Source organism: Ahaetulla prasina, chromosome 2, assembly GCF_028640845.1.
Source record: "Ahaetulla prasina isolate Xishuangbanna chromosome 2, ASM2864084v1, whole genome shotgun sequence".
NCBI lineage: Eukaryota > Metazoa > Chordata > Lepidosauria > Squamata > Colubridae > Ahaetulla > Ahaetulla prasina.
The window spans coordinates 196,322,549-196,338,098 of record NC_080540.1 but is presented as its reverse complement, the minus strand read 5'-3'; the positions used below and the strand labels follow the sequence as shown (position 1 = coordinate 196,338,098).

General features: G+C 38.4%; 1 protein-coding gene across 7 annotated transcripts in view; it reads left to right on the top strand.

The window, feature by feature from the left end:
- The window catches only part of ERI1 (exoribonuclease 1), a 65,872-nt gene that overhangs the window by 1,851 nt on the left and 48,471 nt on the right, over positions 1-15,550 (top strand). For 2 of the 7 annotated variants that reach the window (XR_009153291.1, XR_009153292.1), the window contains exons 2-8: positions 1,218-2,615; positions 4,529-4,710; positions 5,663-5,873; positions 7,597-7,680; positions 8,957-9,066; positions 10,063-10,177; positions 11,905-12,154. Coding sequence is in view for 5 of the 7 variants with exons in the window: in XM_058167637.1 (XP_058023620.1) it covers positions 1,266-2,615; positions 4,529-4,710; positions 5,663-5,873; positions 7,597-7,680; positions 8,957-9,066; positions 10,063-10,177; positions 11,905-12,144 (2,292 nt within the window). In the remaining 2 variants the exon portion in view is untranslated. Of the gene's footprint in view, positions 1-1,217; positions 2,616-4,528; positions 4,711-5,662; positions 5,874-7,596; positions 7,681-8,956; positions 9,067-10,062; positions 10,178-11,904; positions 13,887-15,550 lie in introns of those variants that run through there. The other 5 variants (XM_058167637.1, XM_058167638.1, XM_058167640.1 and 2 more) reach the window with 3 other exon arrangements.

Genomic DNA, 15,550 nt, shown 5'->3' with positions numbered 1-15,550 from the left:
CTTCCTTCTTGTTTTTCTACCCTTGAAAAACTCTTCATGCTTTTCCATTGATATTCCAATGCATCCTCAGGGTTACTGGCTCCTTCCCCTACCATTGAATTATTTTTTATATGGAGCTAAGCCTGGCCTTTACCCAATCCACAAGCATACAGTGGTTTACTTTCTTCAAAGTCATACTTGAGAAAACTTTTTCATAAGAGTCTGTAACTTTTAAATTGTATCAACCATATTTCCCTATTAACTGTTGACCTCTAAAATGCATCAGGGTGTTCTACTATAGTTTCCACAATTTCCACAATTTCCTTTGCTGGTATTTATCTGATGACTTTAAGTTTTAAAAAGGTAAAGGTTTCCCCTGCCCAGTTGTGTCCAACTCTAGGTGGTGCTTATCCTGGCCGAGGGAGCCGGTGTTGTGTGAAAATGCTTTTGTGGTCATATGGCCAGCATGACTATACACCAAGGCACACAGAATGATGTTGCCTTCCCATCAAAGTGGTACTTATTTATCTACTTGCATTTGCATTCTTTGAACTGCTAGGTTGGCAAGACCTGGGGCAAGAATAGGAGCTCACCCCGTCACGCAGTACATGGGGCTTGAACAGCCAACCTTCTGATCAACAAGCCTTTAAGCTTACCTATCTTCAAAAAAAAAAAAGAATATAAGAACCTGTAAAAAATACTGTAAAGAAGGAATGTAGCAAGTTAAACACAGATGCCTATTGTCAGCCTCCCCATACTGTCTTGATTGTTTTATTACTTAGTTAAGTGTTTTACTGCTTAGTTAATTGTTATATTGATGCCTTAGTGTTAAGTATTGGGAATTGGGTAATGTTCCTTTAAGGCTACTTCAGCTGCCATAGTGGAGGGGAGGAGTTTAAGTCTGAAATGAAACCCACGGATTCAAATTCCAAGAGCGCGCTGATACCAACGGATTTTGCATACCAGACAAGTGGAAACCATCGGAAGAAGAACACCACGTGAAACCTGAGGAGAAATGGATTGGACTAGACTGTTTGACCTTTGGAGGGAGGAGGGATGTATGAGGGGGGATGTATGTGTAAGTCACGCCTACTATTCAGAACTTGCTTTTCTTTCGTTGCATTCAGTTCATACTCAGTAAAAGTACCTTTCTCTATAACCATGGAGTTGGGGGTTTTCTTTCTTGGGTTTTGAACGGAGGCACGCCTGACATTAAGCAAGTTCTCATTCGTTATCAGCCATCCAGGAAACTACCAAGGGGGCTGACAAGATAACACCAGACAAGAATGTCTGACCTGGAATGCGGAGTGGAAGAGATGGGGGCAGCTGCCGCATCGCACACTTCTCAGCTTGAAGGAGATTCAGCAGTCTGGCTGGAGAAACTGAAAATAGAAGAAGAACGTGAGAAACCCAAATGGTCCATTGGAGTTGGCAAACCACCAGAACTGGGGGAGCTTCCTCCTGGTGTTACAAAAAGAAAACGAAAGGAAGGACTTTCTACCTGGCAGCAGGAAGAGAGAATCAAGGACGATTTACAAATTGCCGAGGCTGTTAGACTTTATAAAGACGTGATCCAGAGACGACAGGCTCGTGAAAGGTATGAGATATCCACCCAGATCACCTTGGGGCTGGGGGAAGAAGAGCCAGGCTCAGGGGCTACTGGAGGGGAGGCTTATGGCAAAGAGATCCCAGGAGACCGGGAGCAACAAATACGATCCCCTGGGCCCTCAGATTCTGATAGAGGCTGGAGGCCCTCTGCTGCTCAGATGTTGCCACGCAGGAGGAAAAAGCCAAAAATCCCCCTCCTACCTCGGAAATTTAATGGAGATCCAAAGGAACTTGGACATTTCTTAGCCCTGGTGTGTAATCACATGGAGGACTGGGGTGAGGACTATTGGTCTGATGCAGCTCGAGTGAGGAGCGTGACTCAAGTTTTGGGAGGAATGGCAGCCAACTGGTTTGTGTCCCTACACAATGAGAACTCTCCACTACTGAGAAATTATGACCATTTTATGGCCGCCCTAAGAGCGAGATTTGAGGACCCTTTGGCTGATCAGAAAGCCAGGATCCGGATGAAATCCATCAAGCAGGGGAGAAGACCAGTGGCCGAATACAACCAAGAGTTTTGTGATCTGGTGCCCCACATGAGAGGGTGGTCGGAAGTGGCTCTATTGGATTATTACAAGGATGGCCTAAATGGAGACGTATACGCACTGTGCCGGGCGCGAGCGTCCCCCACTACCCTGTATGGTTGGTTTACCCTGGCAGCAGAGATGGAGATTGAATTGGCCAAGGATCGCAACCTAGGTGGCCATTCCTGGAAGCAGACCCCATCCCAGTCCCAGAAAGGGCCCCCAAAGCGCCCTGCTGCAGCTGTAGGCGGGAAGCAGAGATCCACGGTGTGTTTCAGATGTGGAAAGGAAGGCCATAAAGCAGCCGACTGCGTGGTCAAGTTGGTTCCGAAGATGACCCCTGGTGGTGGAAAAGGAGCTGTGAAGCCGGCAGCCAAAACTCGAGAGGTCGCAAAAAGGGGAGCGTACGTCGTCAAGACCTCTCCTCCCACTAAGGAGGAGCTGGGGACTCCAACCAGTTCCGATGACAGTGAGTCTGCATCCGATTCCGATGAAGATCATCTAGTAAGTTGGAAGTGGGGGGCCCCTGACTATCCCAGATAAACTGCATGTCCCATCCTCGGGAACACAGGGGGAAATGCTAGCCCTCTTAGACTCAGGGTGTACCAGGTGTGTCATCAACCATGAGGTGGTGGAGAAAATGGAACTAAAATTAAAAACTCTTAAGTAGGCCCATAACCTTTTGCCAGTTAGATGGGTCAGTGGCAGGGGGAGGCCCTGCCCATTTTATAACGGAACTAATAAGAGATGATCATAGGAGACCACCGAGAGATCTTGAACTTTATCGTGACACAGGGGATGGATCAGCCTGTCCTGCTGGGACTGTCTTGGCTCCGGAAGTGGAACCCGTGAATAAATTGGAAAACGGGGGTACTACGATTCCGCTCCAAGTCGCAGAAGGTTTGGCAAAAGGGTTGCCAAAGGAGGGGTACCTGTATCCGCCAAACTATTGGGATCGGTGACAGAGCAGCTGAAGAGGGAGGAAAAGATTCCCAAGGAGTACTGGGACCTTCAGGAGGTCTTTAGTGAGAAGGCCTCTGACATGCTACCCCCCCCCCCATAGGTCTACGGACTGTGGTATTGAAATCCTTCCGGGGGTAAAGCTCCCGAAACCAAAAGCTTACCCCATGACACAGAAAGAATTGGGAGAATTGCAGAACTTTATAGACAAAAATTTGGAGCGAGGATTCATTCAACCGGCCAGGCCTCGGGTAGCGGCTCCGGTGGTGTTCCAGGAAAAGAAGGATGGTGTTCTGTTTCCCTCCCCCAATACTCCCAACAAAGAGTCAGTCAAAGGCCTTTTCCCAATTTATTTACATTTGGCTGAATTCCTTCTGGCACAGAGATGTCTCCCCATACGCCTGCCAAAATCCCTGGAGATAACCAGAAAATTATAGATAAAGCACGATTCACTCACAGATTCTTCTATCCATGATACAGTTTGCCCGCGCAAATTCATTACTTTGTCCAAGACAAAAAGCCAGGAAGTTCCGCCTCTTGCTTTATAGCCCCTGTGGGTGTCACTCCGTGACTCATCATTCTTTGACTTTGTCCCAACGCCGCCTCTGCTGTGTGCGCCGGTCATGTCTGCGCAGTCTTGCATCAAGCCAAGATTGTTCTTGGGGCGTTGCCAAATCAGAAGAAGGCCCGGGGGAATCAGGCCTTGCCAGCCCCTCCTCCTCCTGGGTGGGTGCCAGGGAGGGAGAGGGCCCAGGGGAAGCAGGTCTTGCCAGTTCCTCTTCCTCAATTTCTTGATCATCCTCCAGGACTCTGAGTCCGGGAACCTGGGTCACAACAGGTGGTTCCTTTTGTCTAATAGTGGACTATAGAAATCTATAGAATGCGGTGTGTGTAGAAAATGTGTATCCTATACAACTTATGAAGGATAAGCTGGCCCATTTGTCAAAGGGAAAGTTTTTCACCAAATTGGACTTACGAGAGGCTTACTACAGAGTGCGCAATAAGGAAAGAGACAAGTGGAAAACTGCTTTCAATTGTCCCCTGGGCACTGCTGTTGTGTTATTCCCAATTCTAAAATTTAAAATAAAATAGTTATTGCCTTTGGGCCAGTTCTGAAATGTTACTAAATTCCTTAACTGGGAGTTATGCTCAACCACATGGTGCCATGTTGATGACCAAGTAGGAAATTTGACTAATTGATGGACCATGAACAAGATTAGACTCACATAACAATTACAGTAACAGGTTCCCTTCTTTAAAAGAATGCATTTCAAAAGTTGGATGTTAGAAGTGAATAAATTACACCTCTCAGTATATGTGAGGGCTTTTTCAATGTAATACTATGATCATTCCTGCCTTTGGACAATTATCCAGTTTCTGGATAATGTTGAATAAGATTATTATTCAAACTTGAAGATAAAGACAAAACTATCACAGCTTTTTTTCTCATCATATAGACTTTCTGTCAGAGTAAGCAGTGCTGCAAATTTGATTTTCAAGAAGAAAATAATACAAAATCTAATTCAAGTGATTTCAGCGATCCAATCTACAAAGAGATTTCTCTGACAAATGGTTACATCAATAGAATGAGTAGAGATGAGCTGAGAGCTAAACTTGCTGAATTCAGACTTGACACCAGGTAACTGTGTGTGAGTGCATGCATTTTCTAATGTGTTTCTTATTATATATGTAAAGATAGAATTAATAAAGTTACCTCTTGTGGATCTTGTGTTTGGAGACAGGCCTATATACATTCGTTGTTTTATATGTACATACAGTACAATATTTAGTTTTAATAATTTGACATCATCCTAAGAATCCACTTGGACTGAAGCAAGGAATAAATTGCATACCTAAATTAAAGTTGGAACAAGGAGAAGATTTTAAAAAGTACTTTGCAGTTGGTGGTAGTTTAGTGATAGAATGTTGGCTTCACACACAAATTAACCCAGGTGTGATTCTTGGCATTTTCAGGTAGAGTTGAAAGAAACTCTTGATTGGCCACCCTAGAATTCCCTCTCAACTATAATTGACATTACTGGGGTTAGATAGAGCTGTGGTCTGACTTTTAAGAAAATAGCTTCCTATATCAGTTCTGTAATAACATCACATTTTTTTATATATGATGTTTTTTGTAAATAGTGTACATGAAAGTGTTCCTTCTGTTCTCTGCCCTAGAGACCATTTAGCTCATCTGAAATGTAAATGAAAGGATTATTTGTTTGTGCAGAAATAACTGTTCATGTCATTGCAGACAACTTAAGTAAAACTGGAATGCATTTTGTCTAAAAATAATCTCTTAAATTTCTTAAAAGCATAGGGAATTTTATAATCCTGATGAATGTTTCTGTTTATGTTTTATCTCTCAGTAGAGAATTACACAGTAGGAGCAACTTCCTTTTGAGGCTAGTTTGGTGCAAACAGATCAGAGTAGGTAATTCTTGTCATTTCTGTTGGAGGAAGTTATTAAAAACAAGACTGGCATTTTCATGGAGAGATAATGTCCAAATGGATTAGGAGATGCTACATTTCTGTTCTAACTCAACAGGATACTAAAATATTCTAGAAGTAAGCACTATTTTTTTTAACAGAGGAGTAAAAGACGTATTAAAGAAGAGGCTGAAAAATTACTACAAGAAAGAAAAATTAATGCATAAGCAACCTCCAAATGCAGAAGAGTACTACAATTATATCTGTGTTATTGACTTTGAAGCAACTTGTGAAGAAAAAAATCAGCCTGAGTTTACACATGAAATAATCGAATTTCCTATTGTTTTACTAAATACTCAGACATTACAAATAGTAAGTATTCATTCCTTCTTGATTACTGGATAATTTAATAAATTTATGAGAAATTGAGTTTTGCATTTTGAAAACAGATAGTGAATCAAAGGTATTATGTTGTCCTATGAGCAGTCTGATCAACAAATTAGGCAGCTTATGACTCTGGCATAATCTTTTTTAGATCTTAAATTATATCCATAAGAAAATAATTACTGATATATGTTTGCTGCTTAATGTACAGACATTTTGTACAAAAAAACCCCAACCACCTTCCCTTTTCTCTTGCTAAGTGGAACAAGCATAACAGAAGTAAATACATGGCTAGATTCCCCAAGTAGACAGTTTGGGAAAAGGAAAATGGTTTTGGATGAAAGACAACAAAGAATAGTCCAAATGCCCTTCTCTGCTAGATGATGCCATCCTGAGCCTTCAATTCATTTTTAAAATGTTGAATCTAATGTAATTAACACTGATCCAGTTGCATATCATGCTAAGCCATAAAATTTAGCATAAATGTGCATGCTCATTAGTTTTCTGCTATGGAGTGTGGCTAGCAAATTACCCATCATTTGTTTGTTCAGAATTAATCATGCCATTTCAATATGGGCTACATTCCTAGCAGAATTAATTGAAAAAATAGGAAAGGTGTGGAGTGGCTTATGGCTATGTTCTTCGATTTGTTTTATCTGGAAAGAACCTAGTCTGCATCCTGTATTCACACAATGTGGTAATTTTAAAAAAGGCCTCAATAGGTGGTTCACTGGCTATGCTGGCAAGGAATCATCCATTGTGGGTATGACGTGGAATCAGGTGTATTCCTATGACATTAGATGGGGTTTGTTGTATTTTTTGTATTTTCTGTATCTTCTCATAGCTGTCCAGATACAGTGCCTCTAATATACTTTGACAAACGGGTAATGACTATATCATCCTTTATGGCTACTCTACCAAGAGTACTCTTGGTACTCTTTGTGAACCTGAAGCTGAAGTGGGAGTTGTAAGAAAGCCTCTAACCATGGCAGCAGGAACAGCAGAATATCCTATCTAAAGCACAAGTATGATACTGCAGTACTTTTTGCTAAGGTTCAACTAATCATCATCATCTCTTTTATTCATTAAACATGGAACTCAGTCAACTGAACATTCAAAAATGTATCACAAATATCATTGACTGGCGTTGATGGTTGATATGGGTTGCTGCCAGCATCCTAGGTATTGTAACAACAACAGTAACAACAATAGCTATTATTATTATTATTTATCTTTATTCATTAAACATGAAAGTCAACTGAACATTCAAAAGGGCATCACAAATACCATTGACAGGTGCTGACGGTTGATATGGGTTGCTGCCAGCATCCTAGGTATCAACCAAGTACCTTCTTAAGATATATGATGTTCCAAGTAGCACAGTTTTTTGCAGTTCTGCTGGTGTTATTGCAGGAAGCTGCAATTTGTTGATGTATCTTATAAAATTCTTGGACATGGTATTATTATTATTATTATTATTATTATTATTATTATTATTATTATTATTATTAAAACATGAAATTATTAATTGAGTTGTTATTCTATTCTATTATTCATTAAACATGAAACTCGGTCAACTGAGTTGTTGTTGTTATTATATTGTTATGTTTGACTAATTGTTATTCCTTTGGATTAATGAGCTATGTAAGGAGCAGGTCTTCTTTGTTTTGTATCATCATGAAATGCCCAATGTTTAACTTCAATTTTGCAGGAAGACACTTTCCAGCAATATGTGAAACCAGAGATTAATCCTCAACTCTCAGATTTCTGCATTAATTTGACGGGAATCTCTCAGGTAAATATTCTGTCACACATTACACTCATTAAGCAAAACCTTTTTAAAAGGTAAAGATTTAAGCATTAGATGTACTCCTAATACCTGACTGCAAGCACAGCATGTAAATGAGGTGTGCTCCGATCTAAGCTTAATAACTGCAGTGATTCACTTAACTGTGACAAAAAGGTTATAAAATGAGGCAAACTCACTTAGCAACTGTCACAGCAACAGAAATTTTGGGCTCAACTGTGGTCATAAGCCGAGGATTACCTGTAATTCTTATGAGAGTTCTACATTGATGAAATTCGCTTTATTGCCTCCTTAGTGCCAGCTGCAGGAATAATGCAAAGACTGCTTGGGGTCCTCAAACTAGTTACATTCTTAGTAGCTCAGTATAAGTTACAAACTGAGTTTTATACAGCACCAGAAAATTGTACATTTATAAATGTTGGTTTGTAATGGTTTGTTAGGTATTGAATCTGATATGGAGCAGTTGACATTTTAGATGCTTTTTTTTAATTTGCATTTATATCCCGCCCTTCTCTGAAGACTCAGGGCAGCTTACACTATGTTAAGCAATAGTCTTCATCCATTTGTATATTATATACAAAGTCAACTTATTGCCCCCAACAATCTGGGTCCTCATTTTACCTACCTTATAAAGGATGGAAGGCTGAGTCAACCTTGGGCCTGGTGGGACTAGAACCTGCAGTAATTGCAGGCAGCTGCTGTTACTGTCTTAGCAGTCTGAGCCACCAGAGGCCCTTTGAGATACAGACACTTAATGTTGATGTTAACTTGCTACTGCTAGTTCTTATACATTACAGTTAAGCTCTGAGGAACAACAAAAAAAAAGGGTTTTCTACATAAATTCCATCTTTCTTCCAGTTTTCCAAGCTGAGAAGGGATGGAAGAAGAGGGAAATAAAAGAACAACCAGAAAGATAGGATGCTTGACAGGCGCAGGATTTTTGAAAATACAACTTGCAAGAGTTGGATCCAGGACATCCCTCCCTTCCCTCCTGCCCCCTCCCTGCTGCCAGCCATTAAAGAATATTAGATATATGAGGCAGATACTTCAGTAGTTATAAAGACGTTTTCTCACTGAATATAATAAGAATGAATATAGGATATTTTATTGCATTAATAGTTACTGTAGAAAACAAAAAAGGGTGTAGTATATTTTTAATGATATGACTTGACAGAAGCCCTGTTTATATTATTCTCACATTATATAATTAATACTTGAGTTTTTTAATATACAGTAATTGTATTTTCATTCATAATATTTCTAGGAACTGGTAGAGAAAGCTGATGAATTCCCAAAAGTGCTGCAACGTGTTGTAGACTGGATGAAACAGAAAGAACTAGGAAGCAAGTACAGCTATTCCATATTAACAGATGGGTATGTGTTGGGGAGAGGTACACGTATGTTTAGTTGATGAAACATACTTATTTTTTAATTGCAATCATTAAATTATGTCAGTGTTCTAAAATCAATCTTTAGCTTTGAGAGGATTGTATTTCTGGAGTTGTTCAGTTTGGTTGTATTTGCAGTAATAAACTAAATAGAATGCTGTGATTGGAATATCAGAATATCTTGGATCTTTACCCTGCTTGCTGCACATAATTAGAAGAAATATTTTCTGGTTTGAAAAGGTTATAGCAAATTTACTTCGATTAAAATCCAAAGTGTAGTATATTATAACTTGTTGAATTCAAGAAAAGTAATCTGCATAGGTAACTCATTAACATTCATACATGACCAATGAAGTCAGCTGTTTTATTCAGTGCCTATACACGAGCAGGGGATTTTCAATATGCTAATTTTCTCTTTGACAAAGATAGCGGAAGAATGACATTTGCAGAATCTTACAAGGGAGTACATTCATATATCTGTTGATTATTTAATATTTGAGCCATATATTTTACATTTTACTAAGTATCGTGAGTAACGTAAGACAATAATAAACTACAAATCATAGTACAATTGTACAAGTTAATGAATTACAAAACTAATGAAAAATATGATCAATAAAATGTCAGAAAACAAAACCCAAGAAAATTTAGGCAAATAAAATTCTTAGTGCATATTTGGGCCATGAATATGCACTAAGAATTTTATTTGCCTAAATTTTCTTGTGGAAATATTGTCTTATTCCATGCTGTTGATTTGTTTTCTGACATTTTATTGATTATATTTTTCATTAGCGTTGCCAGAAATAACCCTGGTGGTCTGTTTAAGATTCAGGGACTCTCAAAAAAAGATTTACAAATTGTCTCAGAAAAATTGGGGAAATACTCAAAAAAATATCCAAATAATTTGGATGAAAAGCTAAATTGACATCCTTAAAATATTGCAATTTATTTGTTTGTTTGCTTGTTTCTTTGTTTGTTAAAGGTCCTGGGATATGAGTAAATTTTTAAATATCCAGTGTCGTATTAGTCGTCTGAAGTATCCTTCTTTTGCTAAGAAGTGGATTAATATCCGCAAATCCTATGGAAACTTCTATAAGGTTTGTTGTCTGCTTGTTTCCTGAAACATTCAGATTCTAGTTGAGAAAAGTAGAAATTCAGAAATGGGGCTATAATAATTGGCAACTTAATGAATTTATCCAAATGCTAGGACAGAAATGGCACGTCAAAAACTCAGAAAATATGTAAGTTCATTCTGCTGGCGTATAATACATACACATTGGGGGGGGGGGGAGAAACAATTCTCTATTCACCCACCCACCCCACATCCTGAGCATTGGCATTTGGCAGCAGTGCTAAGGCTGGGCCTGAAGTTGAGGTCTGACCTCAGCTTCAGCCCTAACCTATGCTGTCACTGAAAAAGGCCACTTTGCATCATTCCCATTCCTCAGCTTCCAAAAATGGTGTTTTGGAAAGTAGTTTTTGGGTGTTGGTAAATTCTGGCATAAATGCTGGTGTGTTACCCAAAACTTTGTGATGTGTCAGATTTGACACGCATGTTAAACAGGTTTATCATCACTGAGCTAGGAGAACTATATAAAGTTTGGACTAAAGATTGCCCCTACTGAGATATGTGTGATAGGTAGGATATATATAGAGAGAGTTTATACCACCATTCATTAGCCCTTCTGCAAACCCTAAATGGGTTGGAAAAGGGATGCCTTCTTTTTTATAGTTTTGGAGCCATTTTAAGCAGGGAAATGGGTGCCTTAAGCATCCCTCCCATTCTGGTGATGTCCATAGTTCACTCCATGTAACTTCAAAATACAGACAATTCTCACTTACTGATCACAATTGGGACAGCAACTCCATCAATAAATAGTTATTAAATGAAATGTCATGTGATTGTGTGGAACTTTTGATGTCAATTCCACTACAATTATTAAGTGAATCAGTCCTTAAGATCCCAAATGGAAATTGCTTGACTGTAAGGCGCTGTGACCATCGTAATGGGCACTGGTTACGGACTGCTTGAATTGTGATCACATGACTGTGGGGACACTGCACTGGTCATAAGTCTCCTTCTTCAGTATTGTTGTAACTTCGGTTAAGTGAGGACTATCTATATTGAAGAAGACCATGTAGAGTTTATCTAGGAGCACAAAAACCCTGCTTACCTCTGCTACATACTGCACTTATGAAACTCAGAATCTGGATGTTGCCTTTTGTTGCCCATTCTTGATTTTACTAGAACTGCAGCAACTGGAACAACAGATCTATGAACGTTCTTTGGGGCAATGGGCATTATTTGACATCTGAGAACGAGTCCTGTGTGCTCTTATAACATGGGCACCTTTAAGGACGTGGCCTGTTGTAAAAGATCTCTTTGCTGAAGGAAAACTGGTTCTCTTGCTCTCCACCATCTTTCCCAGTATTTCCTTCCAGGATATGCTCTTAATTGTCCAGCTTTACCTTTTTTTGTCTTCTTTGGTGCAAGTGGACATACTTTCAAATAAAGCCCTGGACTATAACTACCCATCATTTTTGTTTACTAAGAAAGCCTAAATACCTGGGTTGGCACAGAGACATTCTCAGAAACAAAAATGGGAAATGGTTTGGTATGCCAAATATTGTCCTTTTATTTATTTAAATTAAATCAGTTTACTTTAAAATTACACTCCTTCATGTAGGAAATATACTGGACTTCAGAGCATAGCTGGAATATGCAAGACCCCATTGGGTAGACTTTAGAACAGCTAGTAGACAGATCGATACTGCATTTCTCTTTGGTCTGCATCTACTCAGAATAATTCAATTCATTTTCCAGGTTCCTAGATGCCAAACAAAGCTGTCAACCATGTTGGAAAAACTTGGGATGGACTATGATGGACGGCCTCACAGTGGGCTGGATGATTCCAAGAACATTGCAAGAATAGCCATTCGAATGCTTCAGGATGGATGTGAACTCCGTGTAAATGAGAGGCTGCACAGCGGGCATCTGCTAGCAGTCCCTTCCTCAACTCCAATAGAGGGCGCTCCAATCCCACAGATGCCCAGGTTTCGATAAATATTAGGAAGTGAGTTACCCTGTCTTCAGGCCCATATTCTTGGTATTCAAAAGCCATTTCAGAGAGTTTTTAAACGGTACTTTATCCCCAATTTAACCCCTTGCAGAAATATACAGGTCACAGAGCACCCACTGAAAGTCTTTCTTAATTTAGCACTCTAAATTAGTCACGCTAAGTTTCATTTTAGTTATCCAAGAAATTTATGCACTTATTAAAATGGTTTTCTCTGAAGTAAAGTCAAACCAAAGTGTAACATTTGATCTGCAGATATAACAACACTAATAAGATGTTTAACATAGTTGAATACTATGGGGAATTTATCTTTGCTGATCTTTTCTTTTACTGTTTAGTGTACCAGAAAGATCTGTTTGATTTCACAGTGACCAAATTGTTTCCTGGTATGTGTTAGTTAATTTGGGTTTGGTAAATTCTTCACAAAGGGGATTTGTTTTTTTAAGTTTGATCTTCCTTACCCAGTTGATGGAAAATTCCAGTAGTAATACATTTTTTTGATGTTTGTATTGATGTTCTAAGATTGTTGAGAGACCTATTGAGCCAATATTAGTTACCTTTTAGCCTCATTAAATTCTGATAGCAATTTAAGCATATTATTACATTTCTATTGAAATAATGGAGATGTATTTAACAAGGATTTTTGTACTTTTTCCTTTCATTGCATATATAATAGCGTGGTGTAACTTATTTTAATACCCTTCCCCAGCATTGTTAAAAAAAACATAGAAGCAAATTATTTCTGTAAATTTAAGCCTTGGCATGGATTACATGCCAGTATTTCATTCATATAATCAAAGAGAAACAAATCGCTTCCCTGTAGATTATTATGCCAACCTTTGTTTTGACATTTCAACTTATTTTTTGAAAGGTTTGTTTTAATAAATACAATTTATGTTTTTAATGTTCTGAACCATTACTTTAGCATGGCACATTTTAATATTTATTGCACAACTGTTACAGATTTCTGACTTCAAATTGGTTTGTTATATTTTGCCACTTTCGTGGGAATTCTGCACAAATTGTTGCCTAGAATGTTCTGAGGGAATGGATGACTGATTCAAGTCAACTAGTGACTTCAGGTCTAAACAAGGATTTAAGCCCATCTTTAATCTATTATACCTCACAGTGGCTGTGTACAGTGTATAGTTTGGCACTGTATGCAGATTGGTTTTCTCCTGAAAGCCCATTTTGTAAATATTCCGCTTTCTTGTAATCCGTCCAGAGCAAAAGTGAATAATGATTTGAAATTACACTTTCTGCTGCAGCCTGCAATCTTAATATTCTTTTCTACTTTAACACTTTAAATCATGTGTTCCTACATGTATAAAATCTTTCCTACATGTTTTGTTCATGGAATTGGGATGTTTATTTGAAAGACTATGACTAGTTCACACCTTGTGATAAGTAAAAATAGGCTTGATCATTTTATGGACCAGTCAGTCCACATTGTTTCTGACTCAGGTGAACCCAGGCTTTTGGGTGAATCTACTAAAACTATGTCATACGTTGTATGGACACATTTTGTGCTAGGTCAACTTTTTTCCACTGCACAACTAGCCATTCATCTTCTGAACACTTTAAATATCAGCTTTTGGTATAAAACTTTATGCTCTTTTGAATACAGTTTGTATATTTTTACTTTTAAAAAAGGTTTCAATCCACTGTAATCATTTGTATTTCAATTTAATGTGTTATGTCTGTTAAATAAAGGTACTTTGTAATGTCATCCCATAGCTCCTCTGCCCATTCAAAAATGGATTGTGGGAACAAATATAAATTTTAGCTGATTGTTGCGGTTGGAGTTAATCAGTGAACAACACAGAAGGACCATTAGGGGCTGCATTAAGATCTCTTCCTGGGTATGCATGTATTTTGGATAATGCTGCTGTGGCTCACAAGAAATAATTTTTGAACATTTTAGTTACCAGTACATATTGCCAAGCAATCACAAATGGACATAATACGGAGATTTCTCTAATGCAGAAGACCTACTTACTGATAAATTTTTGAATTAGTTAATTAATATGCTGCATGGCACACTGACCGACATTATCCAACCAAGCTTTGATCTAAATATTGCTGGATTAAAGAAAGATTAGTAACCTTAATCAAATTAAACAGTGGTAAGTATGTTTTGAGAGGCCATTGAATACCCCAACCGTTTATATGGATTTTTTTTTCCACTGAATTTTTCCTTGTGGACTTTTTAGAAGCAATTTGATTAGCCAATCTGGGAAGTAGATCAATCTTTGGACTGATTCAGCAGGATTTGTCTTCCTGTTTTTTTATAATCACCTTCAGAATTACGTGACATTACATTCTTGAATGAAAGATATGGTATTACTGGATTGAAACACCAAAGAAGAACAAGTTGAGAAATTTCAAAGAATTCTGATATGGCAGATCAGTAGAACAAGGCTAATAGATTGCAAATGGGATCAGCTAGTTGGGTATATTGGGGGAACATAGTTTTGAAAAAAAAAGTTTGTTCAAGAAAGAACAGCCTTGCTTTATCTCTTCAATTTGTTACAACATCCTTATCTACGAACAGAATTCAGCCAAAGCCAAGTAAGTCCCAAAGCTAAGTAATTTCAGCAGTAGAACTGTTAAACATATATTTAAATCGCTCGGTGGAACCACTGGATGTAAAGATTTTAAAATTGGCATCGACCGTTGAAACATACTACAAACATTGAGCTAATGGGAAAAATGCTTACATCATATCTCTTTACCAGTTTTGTACTGTTTATATGCACCGATTGGATTTCCTTTAGATCCAGATGGAAATTTACCGGTATATCTGATGTGCCTCTGGATTATTCGGTTTCAGGCCATTGTAAACAACGCATTTAGCAACAGTTCAACAACAAAAAGTTCCGACCCAATAAAATAGTACTTAAAAACAATATATTTTTAAAAGTAAAAATCATTTTAATATACTAAAAGGAAAACAACAGGCAATGTAAAATATCCAATTCTGATTAATTGCTCCCTTATAAATCTCTGGCACATCTTCAGTTGCTTTTTGAAAAAGGACAACATGGGGAGAGGCTAGGCCAGTGGTAGTCAACCTGGTCCCTACCGCCCACTAGTGGGCAGTAGGGGTTTTGTCTGATACTGAAGCACTTTCCTTTTTTTTAATTTAATTGACTTTAAAAAAAATTCATAGCATTATTTAAAAACATTTTCATTAGGTTTTCATAAAATTCCCAGTGATAATTTAAATTTCTGAAAATATACTATTTGTATCGCCCGCACATAAGTTTAGTTCACGTTACGTAAGTGAAACTAAATGGCGCTATAGTATGACCGCAAACAAAAGAGCCTCGTCCCAGAATAGCTCACGCATCTCCCCCCCACACCACCCAGCTATAACAGACAAGCAGAGCT